Source organism: Acanthaster planci, linkage group LG11 (assembly GCF_054643075.1).
Source record: "Acanthaster planci isolate LZ-2023a linkage group LG11, COTS_SCS, whole genome shotgun sequence".
NCBI lineage: Eukaryota > Metazoa > Echinodermata > Asteroidea > Valvatida > Acanthasteridae > Acanthaster > Acanthaster planci.
The window spans coordinates 7667211-7684522 of NC_141787.1; the positions used below are offsets into that span (position 1 = coordinate 7667211).

Below are 17312 nucleotides of genomic sequence, written 5' to 3' on the forward strand. Positions count from 1 at the left end.
AGAGAAAACGTCAGTGACACATTCCAAGCCCAGCTTTCTTTGGGCTGAGCTATGAACTACTCGGTGATACAGTTCCATGCGGACATATCGTGTTGTTTCAGTCCAGTTACCCTGAAACGAACTGTTCGAATTGGTTAAAAGTTCAGAGTGAGGTGAAAATAAATACAAAGTTTCAAGCTTCAAAATGTTTTTTTTCCGTCTATTTCCATTTCTCTCTTCTCAGGACGCTGGAATTACAGTTCTGTCAAATGCCAACCTTAATATTCCGCACAGAGAAGGTATGATCGATCATCTAACTTTGTTATAGAAGCCTTTTAATTCTCGTCCGCATGACTGTTCTCTGTGCATTGGAGTAGCAATTCTGTGTGGATTCTGTGTGATGAGGAAAAATCTGGATGAAAACAATGCTCAGTCTGATCCTCCATACAAAATTAGAGGAAATTATTTGCCCGATCCCCAATTGGCCCATTTATCCGGGTTTAGAGTTGACGATTGCCAAGCTAAGGTAGAATTACGGAATGGAAGACTGTCCTCTCTGTTCGTTGTTTATGTTAAATTTTGGGGGTAACTAAATCTTCATACCAGTGCAAGATGAAGCATTAGTTTAAGTGTGCCCTATAAAAGTTCGTTTTCAATACGTTGTCGGTATCGGGGAGAAAGAAGTGCATTAATACTTAAGCTCAAGCTGGAAGTTGCTTTTCCTTCTTTCCTGGCTTGTTAAGCCCTTGGATGTTCGGCTGAAAACAGGAGGGTCCGGCGCTCAGTAAACGACACAGAAAGAGAGCAAATTTGTAAGTATTAAAGTTAAAGTTCTTCTATATCAGGTTGGGTTGGCTAAACGCTGCGCCGCTTTGCAGTTGAAGACTTTAATAGCATTGTGATGGTGGAGATATGTGTCAGTTGATAATAAAGAACACAGTTTTAAAGAAGAAGCTTACCCCTTTCCAATGCGGCCTCCTCTCGCAAAAAAAAGCTTCTTCGCGCACCTCTGACCCTCTGTATGGCTTTGAAGCTATATGTACAGCGCCATTCCACTGGGTCTATGTTTGTCAAGGGTCGACAAGTGATCATCCTGAGCGGCGTCACAGATATTGCGACTATCCCTTGTTTCGTTCTTCATGCAGTATAATCAGTGGTGTGTCTAAGTGATATGTCGTCTCTTTTTCTGCGCTTTTCAGTGAGTAGATATGAGGGCGACGAGAGGGAGTACTGCGAGAAGGGTCTGAGGGAGTTGGCCGGGCCGACAAAGCTGACCTGCGCGGTGAGAGCCAAGCTGATGGCCAGACGGAAGGGCCTCAGTGAATCCTCGTCAAACATCACCGCCTTCTATGAGTGCTGCACGGAGTTGGACAGCATTACTCGAGGAAGATCTAGCGTCGACGAAAGCAGTGGGGTCAACTTGGAGGACATCTCGGTGCGATCCAACTTCCCGGAGAGCTGGATGTTTGAGGATGTGGAGCTCCTGTAAGCTGTAGAATGTTCTGTCCATTTTCTAAACGCGCAGTTCGTCGCCTAAGAAGCCAAAAGCAATTACAAAACAATCTCTGTACTTGGATTCGGTTGCAGACTGCCATGTTTAAGCAGAAGATTCGTTCAGGCTGCATAGCATTGGAATTCGGTGGTTATGGTTTGATTCACTCGGCGTTTCATATGCATTTGTCATTAGTGATCCCAGGCGAATCAGTTTTATACATTACAGATCTAGCTGAAAGTAGTTTATGGGCACAAGCACTCTGTCAGAGATATAAATAGATAGCCACAAAGATCTGGAGATAAATTGTTATACTTGGAGACCTAAAGATAAATTGTCATACTCAGTGTGTTATGCTTGCGGATCTGTGCATACGAGTGGATCAAGCACCACTTTGATTGCCGTTGTGAGTTGGATGTGTATTTGGATGTTTTGTCATCTCTTATCACATTTAGAAAAAAAGTTACAAATATATTTGTTTAATTTATATACATATGATAATTATGTTTTTATTCATAATCCATTAAAAAGAAATTCATGAATGTTGCCTTCCTTATGTACAAGTTAACAATACCTAAAATTGAAATACAAAATGCACGTACATGGGTTACCATTTGCACGTATATTCAACCCCAATATAGTATGTGCAGAAAAATGATATAAATAAAAACACATAAAAAACATCTAAAATCAAAATCGGTTGAGTCCTAAGAATACGAGAAAAAACCATGATACCAGTCACAAAAAAACGACCCCTTACATACACATGTAAACTACCGGTAAGAAACAGAGTTAAATATGTTGATATACATTCCAGAAGAAGATTCCCTTTTTTCAAGTGGAGTTAAAGAAAGAAAACTGTTACAGCTTGGCGTTGAGTTATCACCTGTTTTCCTTTGCACGTCCATGTCTTTGGCAGACCTCTTGGAGAGGAAGACGGTAGAGCACTTCACCAGTCTACTCTGCCTGACAGTGTCACTACCTGGGTCATTGAGGCTGTTGGGGTCTCAGATAACTTCGGCATGTGCGTGGCAAACCCCATCAAGCTGGAGGTCCGCCCTCCGTTCTTCCTCGACCTTGGCATGCCCTACTCGGTCCAGCGCTTCGAGCAGATCGAGATAGTCGCGACCGTGTTCAACTATGCCGACCGTGTCTTAGAGGCAAGTTCATATATTCGTAGGTATTGACGAAAATGCCAGGTGTGTGCATGGTATATGTTTACTACACATCAGTCAATTGCAAGTTACATTTACTGCGCCACAAACAATCACAGTAGCCTGGCTAGGTGATCCTTTTTACCTCGTATCCACAATCATAAAACAAGCATGGTACGAAGGACAAATGCCGGTAGCCGTTTGGACGTCACCTTATCACGAACCCTTACTAAGGATTTCCTAGACAGCGCTCACCCCCCTGCTTTCAATTCTGCGTTTAGGTCACCATCTATTTGAAAGGCAAGGACGGACTCTGCTCAGTGGCCCAACCGGACGAATACTCAGAAGGCACAACCATCGAAGTTAGACCGAAGAGGCCCGCCTCTGTCAAGTTTGTCATTGTACCACTCGAGGTCAAGGACGTCCCCATAGAAATCGTTGCCGTGGACAAGACGGGAGGATACCAAGATGGTATCATAAAGCACTTGACTGTTCGCGTGAGTTTTTACGTTTCTACTTTGTGTGCGTGTGTTCGTGAGGTTTTAAAGGTTAACAGAAATAGATAACATTTTGTTTACGCTAAGTATTTCAAAATAACAATTAATACTAACCATTTCAGAAACATCACAAATTCAATGTTTACGTCATTAATCGTGACTCCAAACTCAATGAATAGATGTGTTTCCCCGCCCACAAAAAAATCCCCCTTTGGCCGTTCGCGTTCCCAGGCTGATATGATGACGTCATCGGCAGAACGCCCACATGTACAGTGTACACATAAATATATATTGTATGATTTCACACAGTACATGGAGTATCGCACGCTTGCAGCAGACCACAATGTGTTCCATGTAGCTTTGTCCACTAGCAAACACTGTGCTAGCTAGGACTGTATCTTTTAATTTCTACCTTGAACCGAGACAGTGTTTGCCTGTTGATGATTTTTTTGTGGGCGGGGAAACGCAGGATCTTTTTACTCAGTCGAGGTCACGATTAAATAATGGGGTAAACATTGAATTTAAGATGTTTTTGAAATGGTTACGTATTTGTCGTTATTTTGAAATACTTCACGTGAAATAAATGTTTTCTGATTCTGTGAACCTTTAAGAGAGATCTAATCTCGTCGGTCTTTTGGAGGATGCACATGCATGGGCTTGGTAAATTCTCGAGGTCACCACCATCATTCCTCAGGAAACTGCCCACCAGCAAGTGGGGATAACTGAGATAAATGTAGCATCATAGATTAAGTTCGAATCCGCTTAACGTGGCTGGAACCACCCAAAGTTCTAATCACCTCAATGCTCGGCGATGGTAGGTTGTCACCTTGCTGTGATTTTCAAAAGATGAAATTTGTCAAATGCAGCAAATTTACAGGATGATCCATAGAATGATTAGTTTAACGGTGGTCCAAAGCTTTCTTTTCTTGAGTGCCCCCTTTCCTGATAGCGTTAGAAGGTTCAAATGAAAGAGGGGCACCAAATCCATTATCTATAAACCTCCTCCTCTGGTCATTGCATTGCTCTCCGCCCTTGGACCTTCATCGGTACAGGCTATTCGACCAAACGTTCTGCAATAAAAGTCCTCCACCAATTGTTCAGTTCTCAGATTTTGTATCCCTTCCCATTTCAAAGATGGATCTCCGTGGTGTTCAGTGCCGCAAACCTTGTAAACATTTCAAAGATGTGCACTTCAGACTTGATTGGAATCAGGTTGGATTGGGTTCAAGTTTGTTCCGTCCGTTTAGATTTGATATCGTATAATATCAATTTGGACTGACCATCCTACATGCTTACCTGTAATCTGTCCAAAGCTGACTTTGCTTTAAATTCAAAATGTTAAAAAAGCATGAAGCCATCTATCATCACCAGTAACGCGTTCTTATATGTGGCATGGCTTTGTATCGTCAGCAACACTTTTTTCATGGTAACCCAAACCCTCTCTCACTTGACTTGGGTCCTTGTACTTTAATAATAATAATAATAATGACGATCTTTATAGCACACAAATCCACCAAAGTGCTCAAGGCACTAATACAATGAAATTTATTAAGTGCCTCATTACCTTCAGATCCTCCCTAAACTGCAGGAGAGAAGGGGATAGATTGTTCCAAAGACAAGGTGCAGCACATGAAGAAGAGCGATCTCCCCATAATAAAATGACCTGGGTTCTCTAAGATGATTCATATTACTCGATCGAAGTCTACGTGTGGGATTGTAATAAGTCATCAATATATGCTGGAGGAAGACCATGGAGTGACCTTATAGACAAATAAAAGCATGTTTTAAATTATTCTGACCTTAACAGGCAACTAATGCAATTCTTGTAGAATCGGTGTAATGCGACACGTCTTTCTCGATAGAGTAATGATACGAGCACTCGAGTTTCACCCATTAAGACCTTTAACTCTGCATGAAGGGCACATGGGAAGGTATCACTCACGTTAAACTATTCAGCATATTTTCTTCCCAAAGCATGGGCTGTTCTGCCAATGCCTTTCTGCTTAACGCAAGTGCATACATTCCAGGCTAAATGGGGTATCTGGCAGTTTTACGTCATTCAATATTGGTGGTTTCGTAGGTATTCTTGCAGGTGTGAGAACAAAAAACAAAATCTCTCATTTCACGACCGTGAACTGAATGTGTAGGTCTTTAACAGTGGCAAGCAATTTGTTAATTCTTGCAGCAAACTTGCTGAATCGTGAAATTGGATAAGTTCCTGTGTATGTAAGTTTGTATTTATGTTGGATTTGGATCAGGTTTCTCTTTTAGAATGAGCTACAAAGGCCATCAGATTGCCTCAAATCGGATCAGATTTGCGACTTGAGCTGTCAGATTGGATCTGCTGCCCCAGATCTGATCAGACACACACCTTAAATGAGTTTATTCTTCTCATGCAGCGTTTCAAGGTTTTAACGCCTCCCTTTGTTTGGATTATTTTTGGTCCATACAGCCAGAGGGATTCGAGAAGAAGATTGTGGTTCCGGTAATACTCGACCCCGCAAATTCCCGCGGGTCAGATAGTAGCACAAATGGAGGCGAAGATCTGTTCTACGAGCACAGACGTAAGATATACCTGTCCCCATACTATTTTGCATTTGTCCCTCACATTGGAATACTCAAAGGCCAGATTGAGGATTCCTGATGCCCTTGAGGTACGATTGTTAATGCCTTTTCTACCAGCATCAATCCAGGTTCAGTAATCTGCATTAGTCATACTTTGACTTACCTGTATAAATGCTGTGCAAATGGTCTTTGCCTGTTCCAAGTGTAAGTTGTGGGAGTTTGTAGACACGCCCTTCGTATCACTGGAAGTGCTAAGGTTGTGGACTGTTAATAGTCCAGAGCATTAACAGACACAGTAATATCGGACTTGTTTCAAAGCTGAAGGATACTGGACCTCGTAAAGCGTTAGGGCCTACCTGTATTCATAGAATGCTATCTCTCTCTCACCTACAACAGCTTATCAACTGTCGGGACTTTACTAGTTAATGGGTATGTGTTACATGAAAACTGAAGACAGTGGATATTTAATTAGCTGTCACCAGCACATTTAAGAAGCCAGCTACAAGTGGACAGCGCCCTTGATGCTTGGAAAAGAGTTAGGCTATAACGGTTATTATATTATCACCAGATTCCAAGTAAAGTCAGTGGTGTAGTGAACTTGACTCAAACATTTAATTACTTGGGTTTGGAGGCGTGTTTCAAGGGGAAAAGGTCCAAAATTATGAAATGGCCTGATTGACACCTTGTGAATACGAAGTCACCAACGACAATGTTGACTCAGAACCAAACTGAGATTTGTCACAGTATCTTGATGAAGTAAAAAAAACAGTAACTGCACATATGCCTGGCAAAACGTTGTTAAGTTTGCTGGCAACGGCTAAATATCCAATACCCAAACTAAAAGTGGCTACTGTGTGGCAGAATGTATACGTCTCGTGGCTCTACGTTAATCCCTCCCTTGCATTTACGTTTTCATTCTCACTTCTTGCCATCTAAAATTACACTTGTTTTTGAGAGATACTAAAAATCCTGAACAGGGGTGAAGCAACTCCGAACCTGTAATCCTCATGTTTTGAACTACATATTTTGACAATGGATTTGCGATTCAGAGCAATGGGGTAACGTGGGAGAAGAGAAGCAGGTGGACGCCATTCGGTACACAATCAACGGAGCAGCAATCCCCGGCACCCAACGCGCCCGAATGAGTCTAATCGGTAGGTGGTTTTGTTACTCCCTTCCAGTGCACACTCTCTTTGAAAATCAGTTGAGGCCGTTTCTTGCTTCGCGCGAAAGCACACAAAAATGCGAATTTGTGACGTCAGATAAAATAGGCGCGCTGCGACTTCGCAAAAGATGAGCACATTTCAACTCGAGCTAAGTGTCGCTGCATTTCTGTCGCGACGTCAAGTTCGCTTCTATCTCGCATTTGCCAGAAGTATAAACCGTTCACTATAAATTAGTAAGAGCAGTCAAGACCCTCAGTCCAACCTGCGTTGAAAGCAGTTTTAATGTGTGCAAAAATAAACCTTTTTGAGAATGAACAGCAGTGTTGATGATATGTAATCAATAGAAAAACATTCTGGGACACCTATTTTGGAAGGACATGTCCATTTCATCACATTTTGCCAGTTCCCTAGGCTAATCAGTGACCAATAATCCTTGATTACTTGACATGTTTATTTATGCACTCTCAAAATATGCACACAGAATTTGGCTGGCTGGCCTGCTGAAATAGCCATCCTTCAATGACTAGCAAAAATCACATAATCCTTACGCGCGGGAATAATTGCTTCAAAATTACGCGCCAAATAACCAGTCAAAGGTGTCGCTTGTGTAATCAGCGTAATACAGTTAGAGGGTTTTCCTTGCTCAGTTGCTTCGCCCTCCCATTTTTTGTATACTTTAAAGAATTTTGATTGATTTTTACCAGGTAACGTGCTGGGAAGCGTCGTTGAAACTGTACTAGGAGGCCTGGACAAACTACTGAGGATCCCCACAGGCTGCGGGGAGCAGACCATGCTCAGGCTGGGGCCTAATGTCTACGTCTACACCTATTTGAAAAACACTGATCAGTTCACTGCCAACTTGGAGACCACCTCAAAGCAGTACATAGCAGACGGTGAGACGGCTCTTTAGTTGTTTAAAATTACACCCGGGATTAGTTATGCACTATGTCCACGTTGAAATGCACTCTCAATTTATGAGTGGACTCAAAGGATAGTTTTGTCAGCTGTGACACCATTAAAAACATTCTTAAGTGAGAAGTTTCCCTGATAAAGCGAAACGGTCTTCTGATGAGAGGGGGCCCAAGCATTACTAGGACATGTTGGACATTTGGAATCCAAATGCATGTAGATTTCAATGTGCAATGCATAAACTAACCAAAGGGTACAACTTCATAAGAAAACGACATTTTTCCTGTCAGTGTGCAGGACATTCAAGGCAAGTGTGATGGATTATAGGGTTCATTTTTCTTGTAATAATCAGTTTGCTCAAATGATACCTATTACGTAGAATGTTTGTGATTGGTCTTTTTTTAGGAGTTAAACGTGAGCTTACTTTCCGTAAAGACGACGGGTCGTTTTCTGTCTGGCCATCAAATTACGATAGCAGCACATGGTAATATTATGCATTAAAATTTCCACATCCTCCATTACATATCCATCGTTTGCTTTTTCAAAAGTAAGGGTGCCTGTAGAGTGTGAGAGTTTTGAAAATCGCATTTGCCAATGCCTAGCTGGGCTACACCTGCACCTTGTCCAACTCATGAAACCAACGTGCTAGAGTCGTTCTGACTGCTCGCAACAGCCGATCTCTCAAGTCTTCCTTATACTGTGATGATAATGTCGAACTTCTCAGTTACTTTATTTATTAGTTGTCTGGTACTTTGGTATATGCAGACTAAACTCAAGCGAATATGAAAGTATGAAAGTCACTAGCCCTTGTTTCTATGCCCCTTACGTAGGGCTGGGCCGAATATCCAAATAATCGATGACTATCAAATATTCGAATATTATTCTCCGAATTATATTTTTCTCTCGAAAGCCAAATTCATGAAAGGGAGAATTTTCCTTTGTTTTGAATTAAAAAAAGCGCTCTGTGGAGGTTTGTTTTAAGTAGATTCAAATGAAAATCGACTGAATAATGTATCTTACAACAATTCAAAAAGTAAATACTCATTAAAAATCTAAAAGGAATAGAAATTTTCAACAGGAAAAGAAAAAAAAAATTGTCTGTTAAATCATGCTAAATCGTGGCTTGATGCTCCCCTAGAAGAGAGAAGCTATTATGTTGGTCATAGTGTACAATTGTGTACGTTATTGCAACTGATTTTGTAATATTATAGGGTTTATTCATCAACAATCCGCCTAATATTCGGATATTCAGTCATGTTGAAGGTCGAATATTGAAATAGTGAATTATTCGAATTGACTCAGGCCTACCTTTACGTTATGTGATTTTTGCATGCAAAATGTAGGTTAACAGCTTTTGTTGCGAAGGTCTTCTGCAAGGCGAAAGAGTTTGCCTTTGTCGATGAGAGAATAATCTGTAAGGCAATGGAGTGGCTGATAACTCAGACGCAGAGTCAAGACGACGGTTCGTTTAGTGAGACTTACAGAGTGCACCACAGAGAGATGACCGTGAGTATAATGCTACCGCCACCTCACACTGATCACAGAGAATATGGTTTTCAGCACGTCCAAGCGTCACTGGCCAAACTATACGGCACAATCTAGGGACGCCTGGGGATACTGCATCTTTTAATAAGCTGAAAACACATACCGCAGCTTGCATACACGTTTTGCGCTTTTTACAAATTTCAAAGTAAGGTGATTCAGATATGCAGCACCTGGCGCGGTACCTGTGCTGTGAAACATTCTCTTAATTATACTTTACCACGAAAGCGGTACATCTAATGCTGAGGCTGGCTGTAGCACCTATAGCTGTTTTTCAGCAGAGCGCATTTGTACATTTTAATGCCAGTAAAGATACACTCATGCTCATTACTCCGATCGTTTTCTGCAGGGAGGTGTCCAGGGCAAAGCTTCACTGACTGCATATGTTCTCATCTCTCTCTTGGAATGCGAATGCGATACCTTTGTGAGTTTTCACCTTTCGTTTTTGTCTGCTTTGGCCTAATTCGCACTTTGAGTAGGATTACGTATTTTAAATAAACTGGACCAAATTCCGCGAGGTAGCTGACATTTATTCTTGCCATCAACAACCAAGGATACGACAATCGAAGAAAGGCAAACCCCTGTCAGTGCTGATGTTCTGTATTGATTAGCCATAGCAGACTTCTTCCTATGCATCTGCGGGATACCGTAAGGCACCATATTATTACGCATTCGCAGAAATGTGTATCGTACCACTGTTTGGACGCCTGTACATGTAAATGAGCTCTACCAAATCTATTCTCCACCCTAATACATAATGGCGATCCCTCCGCTGTTGGATGTGGTAAATAAATAATTCTGAGATATGAAACTGAAGAGCACCAAGGAGGTTGAAAGTTTTGTGTATTTGAATTAGTCTTGGGATTAAAAGGTTTGGACTACATGTACTACACTTTCGGACTACTGAACCCACCCCGTCTGTGAAGTCTGGATGGTTTCTTCCTCCTTAGTTCAACTCAAACTGAAAAAAAGTTTGTCGTATGAGTCGGTTGGTGGTGCGTCTGCGTACACTGAAAACAAGTCCACGTGCCCACCGTCAACCTTTACCAGTCATATAATGTATCAGTGCTAATGATGTGATTGAAGAAAATGTTGCCTGTGTGTCCGTTACAGCGTTGTTCTTTTCTGGGTTTTTAATAAGTGTTTAACTCTCAGGTATCACTGCCGATGCTGGCTTATCTTCCTGGGCTTCGTTTTATCACCAGAACAAAGACGATGCTGTAGCTCGTGCAACTACCTTCCTGGGCGAAGAACTGGGAAAGTTAACACGCCCATACGCCATTGCCATCACGGCATATGCTTTGGCTCTCGCCAACAGCGATAAGGCGGGAGAGGCCATAGGAATGCTCAAGGATAGTGCTACATACGCCGGAGGTAAGACAGTTAGTCAGGTAGGCCTATATAATTGCTTCTCTTAGAACTTCAGCTAGTTTTACGCTGTTCCACTGGGTAATAATCAGTAACCAGTGCCATGATCAGGTTTATACGCCATTCCAGATGTTACATACACTGCTAGCACACCACATCAAGGTGCGATTGGATCAAGCCGATTGTTTCCTATCGCTATTTGTTTACTACCGTGGCCGCAAGGCCATGAATTACTGGACTGTGGTTTGGAATTACCCAGGAATCCGATGAAGTGACTTATATATCACCTTGGTTTGAGGTTGATGTAAAAACTTAATGCGCGTGGGATTGACAACTATAGAGGTTCTTTACTATCTCTCAAAGTTTGTTATTTTACATAAAAGGCACTTTTTTCATTGTTTCTACAAGATTACACTGGCTCACAGACCGGACACAGACACCTTCCACCGATCAATGTAGGCCGACCCCCTTGTGCAGTGGAGCATTCCCATTTCCCACTTAGGCTTAATATTCTGGTTTGTTTAATTTATTTTGGGGGGGGTAAATTGCAACACTCAGAGTAAACACAAGTGTGTTCACATTGGTGCTGTGTCTTAATTACTGCTGGCGTGCGCACGCAGCTTCTGGACTATTTACAGAACGACCACTTAATAAGGACATCCTTAAAAGGACATAACTCCTTTTTGTGTGGTCACAGGCTCTCGTTACTGGGCGGCGGACGACTCCTCGTTCGGTGGTGGCCAGAAGCCTTACTGGTACAGCCGTCGACCGAAGGCCATCGAGGTTGAGACTACCAGCTACGCCTTGCTCGCACTGCTCACAGTAGACGACATCCCGTACACGCACGCTATTGTGAACTGGCTGAGTAATCAGGAGAACTACAATGGAGGGTTCGTGTCCACGCAGGTAAGGATATCCCAGAAGCCATTGGCAGTCGTCATGACTGTTAAGCCAAGAAGATTCGCATAGTTAAAGTAAACAGAAATAAACATTTTGCCATCGCGCATAGGAAAGGGGTTGCTTTGCTTCATAAAATGTAGCTTTCTGTTGTGACATACATTCTTGCTTATACAGAATGACATGGCGTATCATAAAGCAATAAACACATGCTTCTTTAATACCCACTTGACCATATCTTTGATAATTTTTGGTGACTTTTTTTCTACGCTGTCCATCAAGAGAAAGACATTTGTATGCAACAGGTGCAATGCACAATACCTCAATTCACTCACCACAACAATGAAACCTTTGTTGAGCAATTTTGTTAGAAATCCTATTCGGTTATGGTTTCGCACAAGAGACTTTCTCTCTTTCTGGTTTCAGGACACAGTTATGGCTCTTCAGGCTTTGTCAGGATACGCCTACAGAGTGCAACAATATGAAGTCAATATTGAGTGCACAGTCAAGTGTGAGCAGAGTGACTTTGATCAAAACTTCGAGTTGACCGCGGACGATGCTTTGGTGCGCCGGGCCGAAGCCCTTCGTGTGAGTTGGTCGCTAAATAGCAAACGCTCTTCAATTAATCAAGTTACAAAGACTGGCTTGCCTGTAGGGAGATGACGGTACCTGTAGTTTGGCTACAACTGCAGTGTAATCTTTGCATTCGGTGTCTTTAGCCTTTAAAGGGTTTGAAATGAGGAAATATTTGTAAGTAAAATATATGACTCATCGGGTATGAGCTAATTACCTTAAAAGAATTCAGTTCAATACAGCAGGAGTCGTAACTACATCAGGTATATTCACGTAGAAAAGGCATTCATCCAACAAAGTAATAATTTTTTACACTTACTTGACAGCTGTCATTTTAACTTACTTCGCAATTCTTAACGCAACAGCCATGTGTTTTGTTGTATTGTGGCAATTTCTGATGTCCAAGTATTTGTCAATATTGAACGGGGGGTTTCGTGGAATTCATTGGTTAGGATGCGATATTTTAGAGTAGTAAGTCATAGTATTTTACAGTAGTAAACTTTTAGGGCATTATCAGTGTCTATTCTTTACCTGTAGTTTAGTGTGATACTTTAGTTCTTGGGAGGCCAACAGTATATCTATGAGTTGAAACTCGCATTACAAATACGAGAACTCCTTATTTAAATGGAAACAAATCAAACGAGTGTAAGCAGATCCACAAAACCTATAAATCTTGCTTAATGCTTATCAAAATGGTTTAATTTTTTTATGGCTAAAACCATTGAAATGATAATAAAAATACTGATAATGATTTATTAATTTAAAAAGCACAAATTTCATTAAAAATAAATTCAATTGTACTGTATATTAAAAATCCAGTAAAAATAGATTGACAAAATATGTACGTGTACAAGAACTTTAGAATCATAAGATACGGAAAATATCGTAATTAAAAACATCTAAAACCCTAATGCCAAAAATAAATGCACAGATACAACGGGCGATTCACAATAGTGCGCCGCCAAGAGTTTGCAACGCAACAACCAATTATAATGCCTGAAGTCTGTCTACCCAATGCGCGTTTGGAAAGGGTCGACAAATTTAGCGCATTGTGATTGGCCAATTCGTCGCAAACTCTTTGGGGCACACTATAAAAAAAGCATAACAAATATGACAACAATAATAACAAAGACAACTGCATGTAGCGAGAAGACAAAAAGACCAAGTTAAAAACATACACAACATCTGCCAACGATTTTTAAACCCTGGCCCAACAACCATTCCTGACGACCCACCCCACATAACCCACTCCAAACCATTGTTTTATTACTACAAGTGAATTGTGTGTTTACTTAGGTTCCTGAAAGCAGCCGGGAGCTGAATGTGTATGTCACTTCATCGGGATCAGGCTTGGGCCAGTTCAAAGTAAGTTTCCTTCCAGAATGAGTCGGCCGTGTGTCTGTTCGTGACTCTAATTTTATTCGCTAATAGTATTCCAAATGGCTTTGTACGATATTTTGCTGCAGTGGTATCAATAGGGGCGATTCACAGTAGTGCGCCTCCAAGAGTTTACAACACGTTGACCAATCACAGTGCGCGAAATCTGTCGACTCGAGGCGCGTTTGGAAAGGGTCGACAAATTCCGCACACTGCGATTGGTCAACGCGTTGCAAACTGAGCAACAGGTCCTCTCCTGAGGACGGCCAGAACACTCACCAGTTCTTTTCAGAACCACACTTCGCCCAAAAAGAGATTGATTCCATGGTGTACCCGCATACCTATTTCTCACTTGTCGCGTTGCAAACTCTTGGGGGCACTATCGTGAATCACTCGTAATGTGTCAGGAATTAGGGGGCAGGGGTGTTCAGACCATATGCGTTTGAGTTTGATGTTCATGCTACCGATATACATCTGCAGAACCAAATTTCAAATCGGCATATTCATGGCCTTTTTTTCACAATGTACCAAAACTTCTCAGCACAAAAAAAGTGTCGGGGTTGATTCAATCGCCCATCCCCCTGGTCAAAAGGTGGGGGTATATTCCCCTCCTGTATTTACGTCTGTGTTGTCCTCAGGCATGAATGCGTTGCGCATGTATAACACTTCAAAACTGTATTGAGATTAGTGTAATATGTCTGGTATCATAATTAAAGTTTCATAAGCATCTGGTTTTGTAATTAGGGGAGGTTGGTGCCGTGAATCGTCTAGCTTCAGACCATCAGTGTCCTGATACTCGTTTCGATTTGTAGCTTTAAAATACGAGACTATATGTGCCATACAAGAGACTATAGGTGCCAATACAAGAGACTATAGGTGCCATACCACTAGTGTTATCGTGTTGTAAAGTGTTTCGTATACGAATTTCCCTAAGTGCAGCTCTTTGCTCACTGTTCATTAATTTTTCTTCAGAAAGAAACTAAAATCGCGAAGCATCTCAGGTACGAGACGTGATTTAAAATGAATATCTTGCAATTATAAACGGATATGTCTGTGCTGTGGGAGGTTATCTAGAGCTTCTTCGAAACAACCTATGATTACCGGTAAGCTTGAAGATCTATATTTTTAGCTGCTTACAACCTTTTTTTTTAGTTTGAAGCTACATACTACACCCCTGAGCCCGACATAGAAGACTGTGAATTTGAGCTGGAGATCAACGAGGATGAGAACCCTCAGGTCGATCTCCAAGAGAACGTTGATAAGGAATACTTTTCGTACGACATACAAGTGAGGTATAACAATTGTTGGCTATTACAACAATTCTGTTGGCAAGTACTCCGGATAGGTATAAGCAGAACTGAAAGAAAAATGAAAACGAATGTTCAAATGAAAATGTTGTAACATTTGTACAAGGAACCTTTTCGATATTCCAAGATACAATCTGCTGTCCAAAGTCTCTGCCTTATATGTTATGTTAGACCTCAATTAAAGGAGCAACCCTCCTCGTAAATTTTAGTCGGGAACTGGTTCACCCGGTTCACTATAAAAACTGGTTATTGCTGATACATCAAACCACATAATGCTAGCTGCATGTAAACATTTACAATTAAGTGCAGATGAACCCACTGCGAGAGAGGGGTTCTTTCCAATTCTTGTGCCGAGAAGCAGGTCGAGGTTGTTGACGGTTGCAAAGTTGAAAAGGAAACCTGAAGGGGAAAGTCCAGTTCGAGTGTTTCTCTGCGGATGTCAGAAATGTGTAGGTGAATACTGTATGCCCATGTATCTTTGCTAAGCCTTGTTGACTGTGGCAATATTCGCACACTAATATGACAGATTCGTTTTCCAGGTACCTACAAGGCGAGAATACGGGTATGGCTATTTTAGAAGTTGGCCTGTTCACCGGCTACACCGCGGTTGAGGAAGACTTGGAAAGGGTGAGGGACGTCCCTCCTCAATGAAACGTTTTGTATCAAGTTTCTTAATCACACTGTTTACCATGTTTCTAAACTTGCTGATATAGACAGAATACGTAAATTTCTTTTTTTCAACAATGAAATAAGCGTTGCAGAATTTAGCATGTTTCTTTTCATTTTATCTACTCCGTTTATTTCCTCTTATTGATTCTGTGCCCATAGGAGATGGAAAACAGTGATGGCCAGATCCAACGATATGAGACGACAGATCACTCGGTCGTTTTCTACTTTGAAGAGGTAAGTGGTGTCACAATGGCCAAACTGATTTCACATGGGACGTTCATCTGATACCACCAGTTATCGTTAGTGCAGCCTGACCTGCCTGGATGTGCCAACATCTTTGTGTTAACCTCAGAGCAAAGCAGGTCCTCATCAGGCAGGTTGTGTTCAACCTGAGCAAAGCTTTCCGAGGTAGGTGGAAACAAGGTTTCCCCGTCCCGGATAAGAAAGAGTTTTGAGATGCAATTTGATGTGCGAGTGATCCAAAATGAAAGGACAAGGAGCGGTTAAGAAACCACCAACAGAAATCCGTCTTTAAAAATATGTTTGCAGTTCCAGAAAAAAGAGCAAATTTTACCTCATTGTAACTGCACAAGAAGAAGGTAATATCCATTATCGCAAAAAAATGTGTCAACTTAGTAAATGTATCAATTGGTTTCGATTCTTTTTTATTCCTGGTAGATCCGTGGGTTGGAAACGACGCGCATCCGATTCCGCGCTGAACGCAAGTTTGAAGTGGGTAAGGTCCAACCTGTCGCAGTCCACGTATATGACTACTACAATCCAAGTAAGTATGAATTGACGCCCATCAAAGTTTGAGTATTTTCCGCTTGAACCAATTAAATTGGACGTGCTCAAGTATCTCACATGGGCAGCCTTGACCTGAAATCACCATGTGTATCGTGTGTCGATCAAGCAACACACTTGGACGAGGTTCAGTGTAGAAGCTTCTCCTTCCGAGAGACATTCATTTTCTTTACTGTCCGTGTGACATTTCAAGTCATGTTTCCAAATACTCACCAAATATTATCTTTTAACTCTTTGATAAAGCCGAGGAGTGTGTGAAGTTCATAAGTCCCAAAGAAGGCTCCGCCATGCTAGGGACATTGTGCAAGGGAGACACTTGTGTGTGTGCCGCAGGTGAGCTCTTTTTTAATCGACGTTTACAAAATTTCGTTTGATTTTTCGGAAAAAAAAACATACCAGAGAATAGTGAATCCCACCACCCGATCATGCGTCTTATCTACATGTTCACTCCCTCACGTTTTGCAACGCATTTGCCACGTTACACTTTTGGTTACTGGATGCCTTGTTCAAAGAGAAGGCACAGTCAAGGAAGCAAGCGTTTTTTATAATGCAGGCTACTCTAGCTGTGACACAATCGCATGCCAGTGGTAGGTTTGGGATTTCAGTTTTCGATTGGGAGGAGTATATTTTTCTTACAAGTACATGAAAGAATTAGGAGCACCATTCCCATCGACAGACCGAGGATTCGAAATTAGCTTGGTGAAATAATCCAGCCCCTTCCCCCCAACTCCGGGTCTTTTATTTCTCTTGTGTATTACATTAGATTTAACACAGAGGAGAAATTAAAACACAGCCAATTCACATTAGACATTAATCAATTATAAAGCAAAGAAAAAAGGCCCCATTTAGTACTGAATTTAGCAGAATTTGCGTTAGAGGTGAAAATGAAACTGTTTAAGGCATAATATCATTTTAAATCGTCTTTAAACAATAAAAATGATGGTTTACCCCGTTCATTTTCCCTTTTTTAAATATAGAAGTGGCAAAGCAAAGAATTAAATTGAGTAAATTCC

General features: G+C 41.4%; 1 protein-coding gene across 1 annotated transcript in view; it reads left to right on the forward strand.

The window, feature by feature from the left end:
• The window catches only part of LOC147797358 (A.superbus venom factor 1-like), a gene marked incomplete at its 5' end in the record, with an annotated part of 36600 nt that overhangs the window by 16483 nt on the left and 2805 nt on the right, over positions 1-17312 (forward strand). The window contains 20 exons of the mRNA XM_087143241.1: positions 224-278; positions 723-791; positions 1179-1464; positions 2391-2631; positions 2907-3122; positions 5575-5686; positions 6737-6841; positions 7558-7746; positions 8168-8246; positions 9106-9268; positions 9654-9728; positions 10510-10678; positions 11370-11578; positions 11996-12157; positions 13439-13507; positions 14672-14811; positions 15366-15453; positions 15655-15729; positions 16174-16279; positions 16543-16632. Coding sequence (XP_086999367.1) covers positions 224-278; positions 723-791; positions 1179-1464; positions 2391-2631; positions 2907-3122; positions 5575-5686; positions 6737-6841; positions 7558-7746; positions 8168-8246; positions 9106-9268; positions 9654-9728; positions 10510-10678; positions 11370-11578; positions 11996-12157; positions 13439-13507; positions 14672-14811; positions 15366-15453; positions 15655-15729; positions 16174-16279; positions 16543-16632 — 2698 coding nt within the window. The remainder of the gene's footprint in view (positions 1-223; positions 279-722; positions 792-1178; positions 1465-2390; positions 2632-2906; positions 3123-5574; positions 5687-6736; positions 6842-7557; positions 7747-8167; positions 8247-9105; positions 9269-9653; positions 9729-10509; positions 10679-11369; positions 11579-11995; positions 12158-13438; positions 13508-14671; positions 14812-15365; positions 15454-15654; positions 15730-16173; positions 16280-16542; positions 16633-17312) is intronic.